General features: G+C 39.6%; 1 protein-coding gene across 5 annotated transcripts in view; it reads left to right on the plus strand.

Moving 5' to 3' along the window:
- The window catches only part of Unc-13 (unc-13), a 180,406-nt gene that overhangs the window by 83,173 nt on the left and 80,765 nt on the right, over window positions 1-16,468 (plus strand). For 4 of the 5 annotated variants that reach the window (XM_076323091.1, XM_076323095.1, XM_076323092.1 and 1 more), the window contains exon 5: window positions 1,752-1,971. In XM_076323091.1, the coding sequence (XP_076179206.1) occupies window positions 1,752-1,971 (220 nt within the window). The remainder of the gene's footprint in view (window positions 1-1,751; window positions 1,972-16,468) is intronic. The other variant, XM_076323093.1, reaches the window with a different exon arrangement.

Raw genomic sequence — 16,468 nt, forward strand, 5'->3', positions numbered from 1 at the left:
TGCCTCTTTCGGTGGAACGTGTTCCTCGAAAGACGTTTGTGTTCCTCGCCAACGGTTACGTTGAACCGCCACCCTTCCAGGTGTGAACTAGCGCGCACATGTGTTCACGAAGAAGACGAAGATCACGAAGAAGAACGAATAACGATAATCGATCCGCGTCTGTGCATGTGCTGCGTAGCCTGCGCCCAGCCAGCGCGTACAGTTGACAAGCGCAACACACAGAGACACGCACACATAGAGACACGTACACGCACCCGGAGCAGTTAAAGGATTAGCCTCATCGTCTGGCTTCTCTCTACGCGTTGTTAGCCCCCTCGTTAGAGGAGATTCGAAAGGACGCCTAACCGCGATACCGTGCGGAACACCAGGCATTGTATTTCGAACGGAGATCCTTGCGAATCTCGCACCCGGCTGAACATCCAACCAGAAGTCCCCCAAACCACCCAGAAACCCACTACCAAAACCCCTGTTTAATCTGTGTACACAAGGATTGCGTATGTAATTAGGTCTCGCAGGCACCAACGCTCCCGGCACGTTATGATCTTGTGTGTAACTATAACGCGCGTGAGATACATAGAGTTGTTCCGTTGGCGTGATTGGCAGCGCGCGTATGCGTGTGTGAGTCTACACGAGTGTGTTTCGGTGTCTTGCAAAATGGTGGTTTGATGCTGCATGGGAGCGAAAAAGTCGCGGGACGAGATCGAAGGAATGACAGTCACGGGACGAGTGTGCAGTGTCGAGACTACAGACGCGGCGAATGTTTCTTAAAAGAAAAATAAAGAAAGGAAAAAGGGGGAAGATTCTCAAAATTTGACAACGATTTCGATGAGATCGACCATTGTCTCTGATCGTTCCCTTCGAACCGCGTCTGCGATTTCGACGGATTGGTTGCGCCGCGAATACCGTCACCGCGGCTCCCTGCTCGAAAGAATTTCTTCTTACACGATCCGTGATTTCGAGACAAAGTGAATCTCGCGAGATAAGAACGTCACGAGTTTCGAAAAATTCCACGCAATTCGTCGACCGTTTGCTTCGAAATTTACCTCTCGAGCACGAGGGTCCTTCTCGGAGGGAGAGTTTTTTACAGTTTGTTCTCTCCTCTCCCGTCTACAAGAAACAATGTTCCACTCGAGAGGTCGATTCCTCGTTAGGAGGAATTGAACGCGTTCCTTGATCGAATTCTCGAGGTCAATGGTCGGCCAGCTGCGAAAAATTTCATTTTCCTTGTTTCTATATTCCGTTTCAAACTGGTTTAAACCTTTCTTGAATAAAGATACAATTATACAGAACTGGTACAGAAAACTATCTCCTAAAGACATTTCTAAAAGTAACAGTTTAGAGAAAACTGAAATCTATCGACATTGATCAAAATTCTACCCAAGCTGTCGAACTGACCGTAAACAGTTCCGTGAAGTTCTTTGTTGTTTGCTCGATTTCGAGTAAAAGTGGATGTCAACGTCGGGAGAGAATGGCGGGAAAAAAGTTTCTTCGTCCCACGTACACACACCCTGGGGCGAATCCCGCTCGGTTTCCTCGCCGTGGAAAAGAGGCGAACAAATTTGAAAAAAAATTTGTTTCGAATCTGAAAAAAAAGAAAAAAAGAGAAAAGAACGAGCAGCGAGCCGCGGTGACGGTTGTACGATGAACGAAACAATTTCCAAAACACCCCCTGTCCGCTCTGCTCCCGTCTATAACCCCGTCTATCGATGTGCGCATTTTAACGACGCTGTGCAACCGTGAAACCCCCGCAGAAGATGCACGTGTACAAGAAAACGCTGCAGGCTATGATCTACCCGATCTCCTCGACGACGCCGCACAAGTTCGTCACCTGGACAGCGACGTCGCCGACCTACTGCTACGAGTGCGAGGGTCTTCTCTGGGGCATTGCTCGACAAGGGGTGCGGTGCACGGAGTGCGGTGTCAAGTGCCACGAAAAGTGCAAAGACCTGCTCAACGCGGACTGTCTGCAAAGTGAGTAGCCATTGTACATTTTTTTCTTCTACTTTTAAGTTAGAGTACCGCTATACGCAACGAACTGACCTACGTACAGGGTGGCTGGAACATTCTACGACCGACCGAGGGGTAAGTGACACTCTGCGCGGAGAAACAAGGGAAAAATGTGACGTTCGATTTTTCATTTCGAGGAAATTGAATTTAAAGTTTGCTCGACTTGCTTCATCTACTTATCCTGTATTCTATTATCGGTTCTCGGTGTCTGTAAACATCGATAACGATAGGATATTGTAGAGAATACAGTACAGGTCGATGTCTGACAGAATCGATAGTTCACCGGACCGTGCAACGGTTCGTTTTCGTTTGTTGCAAATTATGGCAAAGTATCTTAATCCAGAGCTAGAACGAAAGTAACAAACTTCGAATTCGATCTTCTCGAAATTTTCTATCACGTGTTCACCTTGTTTGTTTGCGATGAATTAGAATTATCCCTGGTCGGTTTTACTATGATTTTCCATCCGACTTGTACAGGTCGAAGGTGACCTCTGTATCGAGTGAACGAAGTAGGGAGATTTCCAGTTGCTTCCTGTGTTTTGCAACAGGAAACAGACGCGGTGGAGAATTATTTGAGTTACGAGAAGCTTGGATTAATAATTGATACAGGTTCGCTCGTGTTTGACCTACTAGGTGGTAACAGGGGATTTCCGGTTGTTTCCCAGATTCGCAGCAGGGAATAGACGTGGCCCGAGAATTATCTAATTGTAAGTTACAAGGAATTTGGCTCGATAAGTGACTTACGTTCGCTTGTGTTCGATCTGAAACGAGATCGTGACAGGGTAGGGGTGAAAGGGTCATATTCCTGAAGGAATTACGTTGAACTCCTATGGTAAAAATGACACGAAAGCGATCAACGTCCTTTCAACATCTGGAGACTGAAGTTCTAGGTTGTTCTGTACTCGATGATTCGAGTACGATGAAAGATTTAACCAGGTGTTCTTAACCGGGTATCCAAGTACTCGTTTCTACGTTTCATCCAATAATTAACTGTATTCTGGTAAAAGTATCACAAAACAGTTTCAAACCCCTCTTTGACTGTATTTACATTGATCGATGTTTCCCAAAGCAAAATTTATAGTAGAACCTTTTTTTTTTTATTATCAACCGAGTCAAACTCACTTGCTAGAGTTGACTTCTATCGGGGTTAAAGATACTTTTGTTCGAGATCGTGAATTATGTTAAACACTGAGAGCGAAAATGGGCCGAGAGTAAACTTCCTTGCAACTGTTGAAAAGTACAATAAAAGGTTCTCCATCCCCGTTGGTAGCTGTGGACACTTCTATAGTAAACGATCTCGATCAATGAGATTATGGACGAAATTCTCGATACCCGTGGGTACTATGGCACGAAACTTACACTCCAGGATCCTTGTCTACTTATGACGAGAAGACTAGTTACTCCAAGTCAAATCCCCCGATAGCGGTGGGCCCTTCTATAATTCATGATCTCTGACCAATGGGGTTCTATAGGCGAGAGCCACGCTCGCAATCTTCGGATCGATGGGGCCAAAGACACACTATCCTAGGTATCCACGAGCGCCGCAGTGCGAAACTGTTCCTTTAATGCCCCTGTTTCGGGAATGGGTCGTATTCCTGATAGAAACGTGTTAAACTCTAGCAACAGAAACGACCCAAGAATAAACATTCTTGCAACTACCGGAGTTTGGAGCCTCGGGTACATACCTGTTCTCGATGATTCGGATAGTACGAGAGGTCCAGTTATTCCCAGTCGAGGACCAATGAAATTATTCCGAGTCAAACATCCTGATAGCTGGGAATACTGGGGAGTAGATACCCCTATAGGTTGTGATCTCTAATCAATGGCGTTACAGACGAAAGCTTTAGGTATTCATAGGCATTACAATACACAATTCTCGCTCAAAGGTCCTTCTCTTCTTACGATGAAAGGACTAGTTACTCCAAGACATATCCCCTGGTATTGGTGTACATTTCTATAGTTGATGATCTTTGATCGATACATAGACGAAAGCCTCGGTACCCATAGATACCAAACGCGCGAAATTTACATTCAAAGGTCCTACTCCGTTCGTTATGAGAGAACCAATTACTCCAAATTAAACTCTCCGATAGCGGTGGATACTAAAGGGATGAATAATTCTATGATTCGTGTTCTCTCATCCGTGAATTTATAGACAAAAGCTACAAATGAGCACCACGAACTCACACGCAACGCCACCGAGTGCTTTGTCGCGTAAATAAATGTAAAATTAATTCGATAATCCACTGTACGATTTTACTGATCACATAGCTTACGCGAAAACTTTTTCATAAAACTTTTTTGGATACTCCATTGTTGTCCTAGGAACCAAAAGTATCCAAACGAGACTCTGATCTATGGAATAACTTGGCCGATTGAATTATCGTTTACAACATCTGTCTTTTTGACACGTAGCTTGTACACTGATTTCTGTCAACCCACTTGCACCATTAGTGGCTCGCTACCTTGACCTAGATAGCCATTGACGTATCGTGGACTCACGATCAGTGACGTCAACGAACGTCTGGCAAGGTGGACGACAGCTACAACTTGAAGAGACTGGCCCGTTATGGATTCACGGGCCAGTGATTAGCTAGTCGCGTCGCTACCTTGGAAAAATTAATATTTAAGATAGACCGTTTAGACAGGATGACATTTAGCGTTAGACACTAAACACGGGACGCAAGACCAAGTTTAACACAACCCTCGAACGGTTTCGTGACTCTCCGGGCACGTGAACGACGTTACGAGATCGAAAATGGTATCGAAGAGTACGCGAGACATTAATCTATTTTAGTCCAAGAATGTAAGACACTAGTTTAAATATTTTGATCAATACCCGTAACAAATATCCGAGTTCGAGTAGAAAAGATCCCATAAAGCCATTACGAAGAACGTTTCGTCTTACCTGAACAGTGTACCGATTTAAAGTACCATTTTATCTTCGCATCTCGTGAAACCGATTTGTCCAATAATCGATTGGAGCTCTGCGAGAGTTAACAAAGATAATATTGAAATTTCCAAAAATAATAATCTTGCGAAAAAAGTTCGAGTTCAATATTTTCTCCTCCGAATTGAATAAATTTTACGAAAACATTTCCGCCTCTTCGATTATTAATATTATTATTATCACGATATCTACGGTCGATTATTTTTATGACAATCTTGTTTGCACAACGTTATCGAATTTAATTGCAATGCTTCGCGTTGTTATTTCAATATTACTCTGTACTTTATTATTAGTTTCTACGCATTGTTTAGAAATTTATATTATTCCACCTTGCGTTCAACATTCCCTGTTACCTAACGTTATCGTCATCGTAACAATTCTATTACGATGGATACGCACATGGCGTACCAAAGTAAGTTGCATAATCGTGTAAAATCGAGGTAGAGGGCTACTTCGAAATCTGACCTCAAGATTGAACCGAGTCTAGTGCTCAACGCTGTCAACGATCGATCGTTGATCAAAATTACGGGTTCGATCGTGATCTTTAAACGCGAAACGTCACGGTCGTTAACCGATTGCGAAACGAACCTGCCGGACTTCACTCGTCGCGAACCTCGACGTTGATACGCACGAAAATTATGCCGAGTTTCTCCGAACTTAATTGCCAGAAGCGTGGCGTAAACGTAATTAACGAGCGCATCTAACGTCCGCCACGTGAAACGCAGTCGCGAAAAACAGAGACGAGAGCGAAATTTTCAACCGTGTTTGTTCGAGTCTCTCGAAAAGGACGAGTCTGAACGCTTACTAAACTCTCGTTCGAATTCGTCGAATATAATTTCGGGTCGTGTCGATTACAAAAATTTCCATCGACGAAGAAAAATCACATTTCGCAAATTGTGGAACGAAAACAAGCAAAGGAACAAAATTTTCAACCGTGTTTGTTCGAGTCTCTCGAAAAGGACGAGTCTGAACGCTTACTAAACTCTCGTTCGAATTCGTCGAGTATAATTTCGAGTCGTGTCGATTGCAAAATTTCCATCGACGAAGAAAAATCACATTTCGCAAATTGTAGAACGAAAACAAGCAAAGGAACAAAATTTTCAACCGTGTTTGTTCGAGTCTCTCGAAAAGGACGAGTCTGAACGCTTACTAAACTCTCGTTCGAATTCGTCGAATATAATTTCGGGTCGTGTCGATTACAAAAATTTCCATCGACGAAGAAAAATCACATTTCGCAAATTGTGGAACGAAAACAAGCAAAGGAACAAAATTTTCAACCGTGTTTGTTCGAGTCTCTCGAAAAGGACGAGTCTGAACGCTTACTAAACTCTCGTTCGAATTCGTCGAGTATAATTTCGAGTCGTGTCGATTGCAAAATTTCCATCGACGAAGAAAAATCACATGTCGCAAATTGTGGAACGAAAACAAGCAAAAGAACAAAATTTTCAACCGTGTTTTCGTATCTCGAAGAAAAGATTGCGGAGTCTGAACTTCATTTGAACTGTCGTTCGAATCGTCGAATGAAATTTCGAGTCGATTGAAAAATGTTCATCGACAAAATACGAACGAGAGCGCAAGCACGGAGAAATTCGATGCACACGCAGATTGTGCATTGCACACGTTGCATTGTTGCATTTCGAACGTGTCTCAAGGCTGTAAAGTTTCTAAACCAATTCTACTTGGATCGTTTCGAAGATTAATATCTCCCACGGAGTCTTATTTGCGCCATGGAAGTATTCGAAAGTTGTACGACTTGAAGTACGATGTGTTTGAATAGTTCTGGAAACTAATTTCTCCGGATATAGAATTTTCCTACAGCGCGGGAACACTTTCCTCGACTGGAAATCGTCGAGAGTTAATAATTCTGACATTATTCCGGACGATAGTTCGCTCAATACCGGATTCGATTCTCGATGTGTGCGAGAACTTTTTTTTTTTTTTTTTTGATTCAACGCAACGTAATAAATTACCGACACCCGTCTCACCGAACGATCTGCAACAAGTTTTCCGTGCAATTGATTCAACGTTTAATTCGACGGCCCAAAAAATCGCGGAACAACATTATTCGTCGGGAAACAAAGCAACGAACGCAGCTTGGAAATGATCGCGCTGTGAAATAATTATAAATTTATATAAAATAACGAAGCGTTGATTTGAACCGTATAGCGTGGATTTAAATTAAATCGCATAAAAAATTGCAACGATGTTTCGCAGTTCGAAAGGAAACGAATAATTAACACGTTGTTCGAGATAAATGTTGTAGCGTTTGTTTTCATTGCTTTGCACGATCCACCTTTTAAAATAAAATATTGAAAGAGAAAAGAGAAAATACGACAACAACACGAAAGGATAAACCGTTCCGTAATTAAGAGCGTTGTTGTTTATACGTCGAATATTCTTTGTCGTAGCTTTTGCCGAGCTACCGTGGAACGTACAAAATGACGCGATAAAAACTCTCGGTTAATGCTTATTACTACGCGAAAGTCCCCCGGCTATAAATTATCAAGAAATATAACGCGGCGTGAGTAGCAGTTAACTGTGCGTTATCAAAGGGCTTATTGTTTGAATTAAGTGAACGAGCTTCGAGTTTAAATTACATCTAGATAGGATATTTCGAAGCTCATTTTCCTACATATCCTCTCATTATTGCAATTTCCTTCCCCCGGAAATTTGCGACATTCCGATTTACCTTGCTCTTAAACGCGTCAACAATTCAACCCTTCGCGACATTTTAGATGATCTAACAGAAACAATAGTCCAACATTATTTCACCTTACACGATTATTGCAAGGTTTCAGTAATTGCTTTGTCGATTCTTCTTGCCAAAGAAGATTCGAATAAATTGTATTAAAAGTCATCGATATTTCGCTCTTATCGATTAAGAATCAAAAATACTTTTTCCTAGATTTGTCTATTTTTTTCGATTCGTTTATTTGCAGCATCGTTCGATTTTGTTTGCAGTATCTTCGAGGTTAGAAATAAAAGAATGCCTCTGTAATATTACTCTACACTTAATTTATTCAAGTAAATGGATCTTTATTAAAAACTTACAAAGGTAGATTTATCGAGCCCAGACGACATTCTTCGAGGACGAAGCATAATACTAATGATACTAATTATATAAATATTAATACTGATTATACTTACTTATTTGATATTTGTTAAGTCTTTACAATATAAATACTGACAATACCATCGCTACATTATCATCAACACCATCATTAACTACACATAATATAAATATTGACGATACTCTCACTATTAACAATAATATAAATACTGACAATCGCTATATTATCATCGGTATCATTTCCATTAACGGTGCTACCGCTACATTATTCTTAACAACGCTCCGTAATACAATAATACTCTCACTATTAACAATAATATAAATACTGACAATCGCTATATTATCATCGGTATCATTTCCATTAATGGTGCTACCGCTATATTATTCTTAACAACGCTCCATAATACAACAATACTCTTACTATTAACAATAATATAAATACCGACAAAACCATCGCTATATTATCATCGGTATCGTTTCCATTAACGGTGCTACCGCTACATTATTCTTAACAACGCTCCATAATACAACAATACTCTCACTATTAATAATAATATAAATACTGACAAAACCATCGCTACATTATCATCAATGCTATCATTAACAACACATAATATAAATATTGACGATACTCTCACTATTAACAGTAATATAAATACTGACAATCGCTATATTATCATCGGTATCATTTCCATTAACGGTGCTACCGCTACATTATTCTTAACAACGCTCCTAGGTATAGTCTCCGTAAAAGTACAACACACAAAATTCGTCCCTAGACCATTGTCCTGTCTCCGAGCCGAACGTCTTGACTCTCGACCCTCTCTCGAGCTCTCTATGTCTTCGCCCCTTACAGTTTTTACGAGGGGATCGCTATAGTCCTTCCAACGGCGATGAGCATAAATTTCCCCGGACACCGCTATCTAGTCGTTCTCTGTACCTATCTGAAGGAAAATATGCTCTGTGGTTTTATATATATAATAATATTACTAAAATTAGGTATAACGTATGTAACATATATAATAAATATTTATATATAATATTAGTAAAATATAAAATATAATATATAAATATGTATTACATATATTACATACATTACACTTAATTTTACTAATATTATTACTAATACATAATATATAATATATAAATATGTATTACATATATTACATACGTTATACTTAATTTTACTAATATTATTACTAATACATAATATATAATATATAAATATTTATTATATACATTACATACGTTATACTCAATTTCACTAATGTTCACATGTTACTCATTGCACGTGGCCGCACTCATGTATGACAGTGTTACGTATAACAGTCTGGATCTTCTTATTTTTTTTTTATTCCCTCTTACACGTGCAGCTGTCAACGTTAATAGAATACATAGGTATTCTCTTAACACTATCACCGTTGACGAGAAAGAATTTACAAAATTCCCCGCGTGAACGCGTATCACCGGTGTAAACGTTTCAATTAAATCGACGCTGGATTAAGCGGTGCGCCGAGCGATCGATTAATCGGCCCGCGTGAACAGCTCGATCGTGAAAAAGTGTCGACGCGCGTATATCGCATTATCTGGCCATACACCAACGTTCCTTCCCCGAGGAAAACGGATTCGGTCCGTAGAGAACAATACTCGATACAATACGAGAGAATTTTTATCGTTTCATATTTAACATCGTGGTTGCTCCAAGTTCTTTGTTCACGGATAGTATTTTATACGTCGAATATCGAGAGGGCACAATAATAGGGAATAATAGACGCGAAAATCAAGCGGAAAGTATCAACGAGAAAATTGTAATTCCTTCGACTTTACGGAAGGGAAACAACGACGATCTTTTCACGAGGAAAATAGTTTCTCTATAGAAAGAACAATAGTTTATGTGGTACGAAATGGCTTTTATCGTTTCGTGTACCATTGAATTTTCTGGTAACGGTCAACGAAGTAATTATGATTCTCTCGTGAATCGAGAGGATACAATGACAGGTGAAAATTGACGCGAATGTCAATTGAAAAATGTTAACGACGAGATTGTAATTCCTTCGACTTTGTAACAAAGAAATAACGACGATCTTTTCTCGAGGAACATAACTTCCGTGTGGGAAGAACGGTAATTAACGTTGGTACGAAAGGAATTTTATGGTTTCGTGTACCATCGAGTTCGACGATCTTTCCGCAAATGTAGGAAAAAATTATACTAAAAGCAACGAAAAGGCTAGTGGACGACACACATTTTTTAATTCCTTCGATTTCATCGAAAGAAAATATTAATAGGATGGACGACGTATTTTTCTCGCAAAATGTAATGTCAGTATATGATTTCCAATTGGCTAACGATACACTGGCATTCTTTTTCTCGAGGAAAAAGCTAATTCCGTACGGAAAGAACGCCGGTCGTTGCATTACGAAAGAATGTTTATCGTTTCGTGTGTACCACCGTAGTTATTCTTCCGTAATTTCGTTCATCGAACCTGAGAAGAAAGAATGCACCGTATAACGAGAAAACCAGACGTGAAAATCAACGAGAAAATTTCCCTGATTTCTTTCCCACGGAAAGAATGTCAGTGGCTAGTAGCGATGGATTTGGGTATGTTGCGAGTAATATTTAAACACTCACAATTCGGTATTTCTAAAATTAAAATAATAGCGAATATTTCGCGAGTAGAATGCACTAAGATTGCATCTTACGAGTAATATTCAAACACTCACCAATCGGTATTTTTAAAAATAAAATGGTAGCGAATATTTCGCGAGTAGAATGCACTAAGATTGCATCTTACAAGTAATATTCGAACATTCACCGATCGGTATTTCTATAATTAAAATAGTAGCGAATGTTTCGCGAGTAGAATGCAGTAAAATTGCATCTTACGAGTAATATTTAAATACTCACCGATCGATATTTCTAAAAATAGTAGCGAATATTTCGCGAGTAGAATGCACTAAGATTGCATCTTACAAGTAATATTCGAACATTCACCGATCGGTATTTCTATAATTAAAATAGTAGCGAATGTTTCGCAAGTAGAATGCAGTAAAATTGCATCTTACGAGTAATATTTAAACACTCACCGATCGGTATTTCTAAAAATAGTAGCGAATATTTCGCGAGTAGAATGCACAAAGATTGCATCTTACGAGTAATATTTAAACACTCACCGATCCCTATTTCTAAAAATAAAATAGCGAATATTTCGCGAGTAGAATGCACTAAGATTGCATCTTACAAGTGATATTCAAACACTCACCGATCGCTATTTGGAAGAATAAAATATTACCGAATATTTTGCGAGTAGAATGCACTAAGATTGCATTTTACGAGTAATATTCGAACTGTACGAAGTGAAACTTGAGCATGGAATTTTATTCGTATTTGTAAGTACCTATCGAACTTACTCCCATCGCTAATGGAAGCCACCTATCGATCTCGAGACTCGTCGGAAATCGAAAATTGCGTACGTGATCGTTCGTTACACCGACGTCCGGCTCGATCGATGGCCGAGAATTATATACGATGGATACTTGAACGCATTGATGAGAATGCTGATGACTCTCGATGCAAACGAGAGAAAACGTTTTCCACGTCGGGTAATTACATAGGGGGCGCGCGGTGACGATCGATCGACGCACGCCTAATTGGATCCGGTGTACGGAGAAGAGTTTTTGTTTCAATCAAGACCGTGTTCCATGGATGCCGAATTAATTATTATTCGTCCGGCCAGAAGTCTGAGTAGCCACTCGTGTTTGCCCAATATGAATCGCAATTGTTCTCTGTACGCCTGGCCGCTCGCTCGGTAATTTGTCGGAATTAAATTTGCGTAAATTATTATAATAACGTCTTTGTTCGGTAAATTGCAGGAACGCGTGCGTATCGAATAGAAAGTAATTAGATCTATCCGGGGACCGTGTTTAAATCCAACACTTTGCGCGAAACGAACGTGTTAAACAAATACATACATATTTTACCTTTACAAAATCCGTGCAATTGCTTACCAAATTATCGATAATCAGCGTATCGCGACTCGGACTGTTTTACGGAAAACAGGTTAATCGAGGGTCGAGGAACGAATTTGTTGACAAAATTAAAATAATTTATGGTGCATCGTACAGGGTGATTCTAGAAAGTAGGACGAAAAATGAATGTATATATGAAAGTGCGTGTATAAAAATTGTTAAGGTATAATAGAAAAAGAAAATGACGTCCAAAGATGGACACGTATTGGAGATTCAACTCTATAAATTTGTTGTATCTTTTGTTTGGTAGAAAAATTAACGCAATCAATTTGCTGCGCAAACACTTTACGTGATAACTTCGTACGTCGCCATGCTTGTTTCGGGTGGCGCCACTTTTAAATCAGTCTGAAAGATTCCTGACATCTAACGCAATATTTCTCAGGAACTGAAAATAAAAATAAAAATGTCGACATGTTGGACTCTTTGGTAAACAAAAATACATGAAAATTATACCAAACACTCGTAAGAGGCTTCTAAAATTAACAGAAGAATTTAAAAACTTTCCAAATTAACAAAATCTATTAACATTAATATATATCCCACTAAGACTGTCAAACTGGCTGTAAACTGTTCTTAACAAAGTGTCTGATCGAAAGATATGAAAAAGTTAAAAATAACAATAAATAATGTCTCTTTGTAAAAATAAAGAACAAGAAAACGAAGAAACGTTAGAATACGTTAGATTGACGAAACATTCGTTCGTTCAAACGGTAGTGGACAAATTGTAATCACCAGAAATGAAAGCCAGTGCTTCGGGGAAAATACAAACATTAAAAATGAGAGAGAGACAGAGAGAAAAAGGTAAAACAATTATCCATGGAAGACACTCGACCAAAAATTGAGCCTTCGCCAAAGCAGTGAGTCGACATGATCAACGTTGCTTGTCTCCGGTGGAAAAATTTTCGCTGGAAATAAATTGGATTTCATAAAACAACAGAGGGAGCGGAGAATTCGAGATTTTATCGAAACAGCGTGAAGGACACTTGTAACGTTTCGGGCAACGTTGGAATTTCAATTCGTTTCGAACGAACGCTCCGTTGTTCGTCTTCTCCTTGTCTTTTGCCCCCTTCTTCCCCCCCTTCGCAATCTCCGCGATTGCACGAATTCGGTTTTTATCAATATTTCACACCGCGGCGCCCAAACTAATGACTCCCGCGCTTCGTGCTCCATTGTCGATAGAGCTTCGGTTGCCTAAACGGACGGTGGGCTATTGTTTTACGACCAATCCTTGTAATTGCAAGCGACGAAACTCTCAAAACTTCGTACACTTCGATTCACCTCGAACCGTGCTCGAAATATGGATGTTCATCTTTGGAGGTACGTGCCCGACGTCGAATTGATTTTAGAAATTGGAAGCCAAGATTACGGCCATCCACGTCTAGCTATCGATCGTTGTTATTGTTTACGAATGAATTTACGATCGAACGAACACTTGGAATATCGTCGTGCTGATAAAATATCGCGTTGTTGCAAATACCGTGACAATTTTCCACGTTTCGGAGCAATTCGAAATAGAAATCGTGAACGAATTGAAATGAAAAACGTGTCGACAACCGAGACCCAAAAATCGTTCTCCAACGATCGGTAAAATATTTTCAATAATGAACCACTTTCGCATACAGCGAACATTTTACGAGGTTTTTCGTAAGGGATGATACGCGACCAATTGTGTTGCGATTTTATCGTGGAGAGCTATATAGAAAACGTACAATGGAAGTTCTCTAAACGAGACTTCGTTTTCCAGGAAATTGATTTTGAAAACTCGTCTGGTAGCGGAAAAATGACAGCTTAAATCCGACGTCATTTCACGCGGAGTACATCGTATTTCAATTTTGTAAAAATGGCCGACAGTAGACGCGACGAATGATCGATTCGTGCCGGAACTACTTGGCCGGAATGAAATAAAACTTTTAAAGATTTTATTTTATCGATAAAACTGGACCAGACGTTTTAAGAGTTTTATTTTGTTACTTTAGAAATTGTTCAAAATATCCATTCCCTTCCATATGTAATCGAGCTCTTTCTGGTCAATTTTTACGAGAGTGTTCTACTTATTAGATTCTAAAAATGAAAATATTTCGTAAGAGCAAGAAATTGTTAAAAATATCCATTCTCTTCGTTATGTAATCGAGCTTTCTCTGGTCAATTTTTACAAACGTGTTCTACTTATCAGATTTTACAAACGAAGATACTATATTTCATAAAAGTAAGAAATTATTAAAAATATCCATTCTCTTTCGTATATAACCGAGCATTCTCTGGTCAATTTTTACAAACGTGTTCTACTTATCAGATTCTAAAAACGAAAATACTATATTTCATAAAAGTAAGAAATTATTAAAAATATCCATTCTCTTTCGTATATAACCGAGCATTCTCTGGTCAATTTTTACAAACGTGTTCTACTTATCAGATTCTAAAACCGAAAATATTTCGTAGAAACAAGAAAATACAGTAATTTTATTCCGGAAGTTCGACCTCGATCTTGTTAACATTCTCTAATACTCCGTCTCGAAATATGTTCCCGACCGATACCAACGGTATTCGTTCCCCGCGTAATAAACAGCAATAATGTTAATCCCAATTTCCAATTAGCGCTCTCTGGTCTGTTCCTTCTTGTAATCTTGTGGCAAGCAGCGTACCCTGGGCCAACTAGCTCTACTTTGCCATCGTGCTGCCAAGCGTGACCTCGTTTGCCGCAAAGTGGGCGTTTGTGAGGGCAAAACACAACGAATTTAACCAACGTTCGACGTCGGGACTCGTTCTCTGGTCGAATTGGAACGTTTCGAACACAGAAACACGTTCCACGATGCTTCCAGGGAAAGTGGAATCGCGTATGATCCGTGACAAGCAACGAGACGCCCGGCAATTCCAACGAATTTCGCTCCTACGACAATGAGAACGTCACGAGGTTGGAAAATGATCGATCTCGTTCGAGGAAACGACCAATCGTGAGATTAAAATTATCCCCACCGGGCAACGAGACTTCGATCGGACCATCGAATACCATTAAAACTGGAATCACGTTCCGTTACGTTCGAAAAATAGAAAAAAATTCGTGAAATTTGCATACGAATGGTATTTCCCCGTAAAACGCAGTATCATTTCTTCCGGTCGCTCGAAATTTTGGATGTTTCCCAAAATATTCGAAAATAAACCAACGAGAGTTATCGACAGTTCAAAGAGGCGCTCTTTGAAAGGAAATGCACTTTCCGAAAAAACAAATTTGAAAAATAACACGTTCCTTGGTCTCGCGGTCTCGACGTTTATATAGGTCGATCGTCCAATTACCGCGGGCACACTTTATGCGGCGTTTGTTAGTTAATTAGTTACGCGTCAACGTTTAAATTCACCGTGAAATAAATTATTAATCGGGTATTCGCTGCGCGCCCGAAAATCAAACATTATAATGAATACTTCGGATATATTATTTATATAATTCAGCGTAGACAAACTTGGAATCGTATACGTTCGACGTTCGATGCGTCTGCATTCGAAATGAGGATAAAAACAGAGTGATACGATTTTGCAACGATTCCAGAAAAACTATTATTCTTTTCAATTTACCAAGGAGAAAATTATTCAAAACATTCAAAACGGATCGAACTCGCAAAAATTTCCCAATGTATATTCAACGAGAAGCATCGAAGAAAAATTTGAAAAACTAACTTCAAAAGGAAAATCTTTCATTTTCTTTCGTTCGTTCAATTACAGTGTTTCAAATTTTTATTTTTATTTCGTACAGTAACTTCGAGATTTGTCTCTCCTTTATTTGTATATTATCACCGTCTTTTTAAAGTCGTTATTATCTTACATTCTTCGTGAAAATTATTCATTCGTCATTTTGAAGCCCACAAATTATCACGAATAGTAAAAATCTAGTTTATTACATCGTAATCGCTGTTACCCTTTCTCGTGTCTCTATCTTATTTGACTACTCTCGCTGTCACCGTTTCTTTAAAGTCATTATTTTATATCCACGGAGAAGACTATTCAATAGGGTCGCGTACCCATCGATGAAACTAAATTGCCAATAAGAGGAACGATACCGTTTCGTGAAAATTGGACAAGATCTACCTACGTCCAGCAAGGATTCTTTACGCTCCGCTCGTCCTATTTTCGAAGGTTCTCTGTTTTTCGAGCTTATTTACTGGCAACCGTGACGCGTCTATCTTTCACCGGGAGGAATCGATTTTTCGCTAGGGATTTGCTTAGAGTTTGTTCCGGCGTCTGGCGGTCGAACGATCGCTACGCGTAATTTCCGGTCTGGTTAAGCAACATTTTCGCGAGAGAAACCTCGTGGTCGCCCGCGAAAGCTAACACCGGAAAATTAAAGCTCCTCGTATATTCCGGTCGTCGAAAGACGCGCGAGACCAAAAAGTTTCAAGAGTGCGTCTTTCGAAACGAAGGCTATT

Source organism: Ptiloglossa arizonensis, chromosome 11, assembly GCF_051014685.1.
Source record: "Ptiloglossa arizonensis isolate GNS036 chromosome 11, iyPtiAriz1_principal, whole genome shotgun sequence".
In the NCBI taxonomy this organism is placed as follows: domain Eukaryota; kingdom Metazoa; phylum Arthropoda; class Insecta; order Hymenoptera; family Colletidae; genus Ptiloglossa; species Ptiloglossa arizonensis.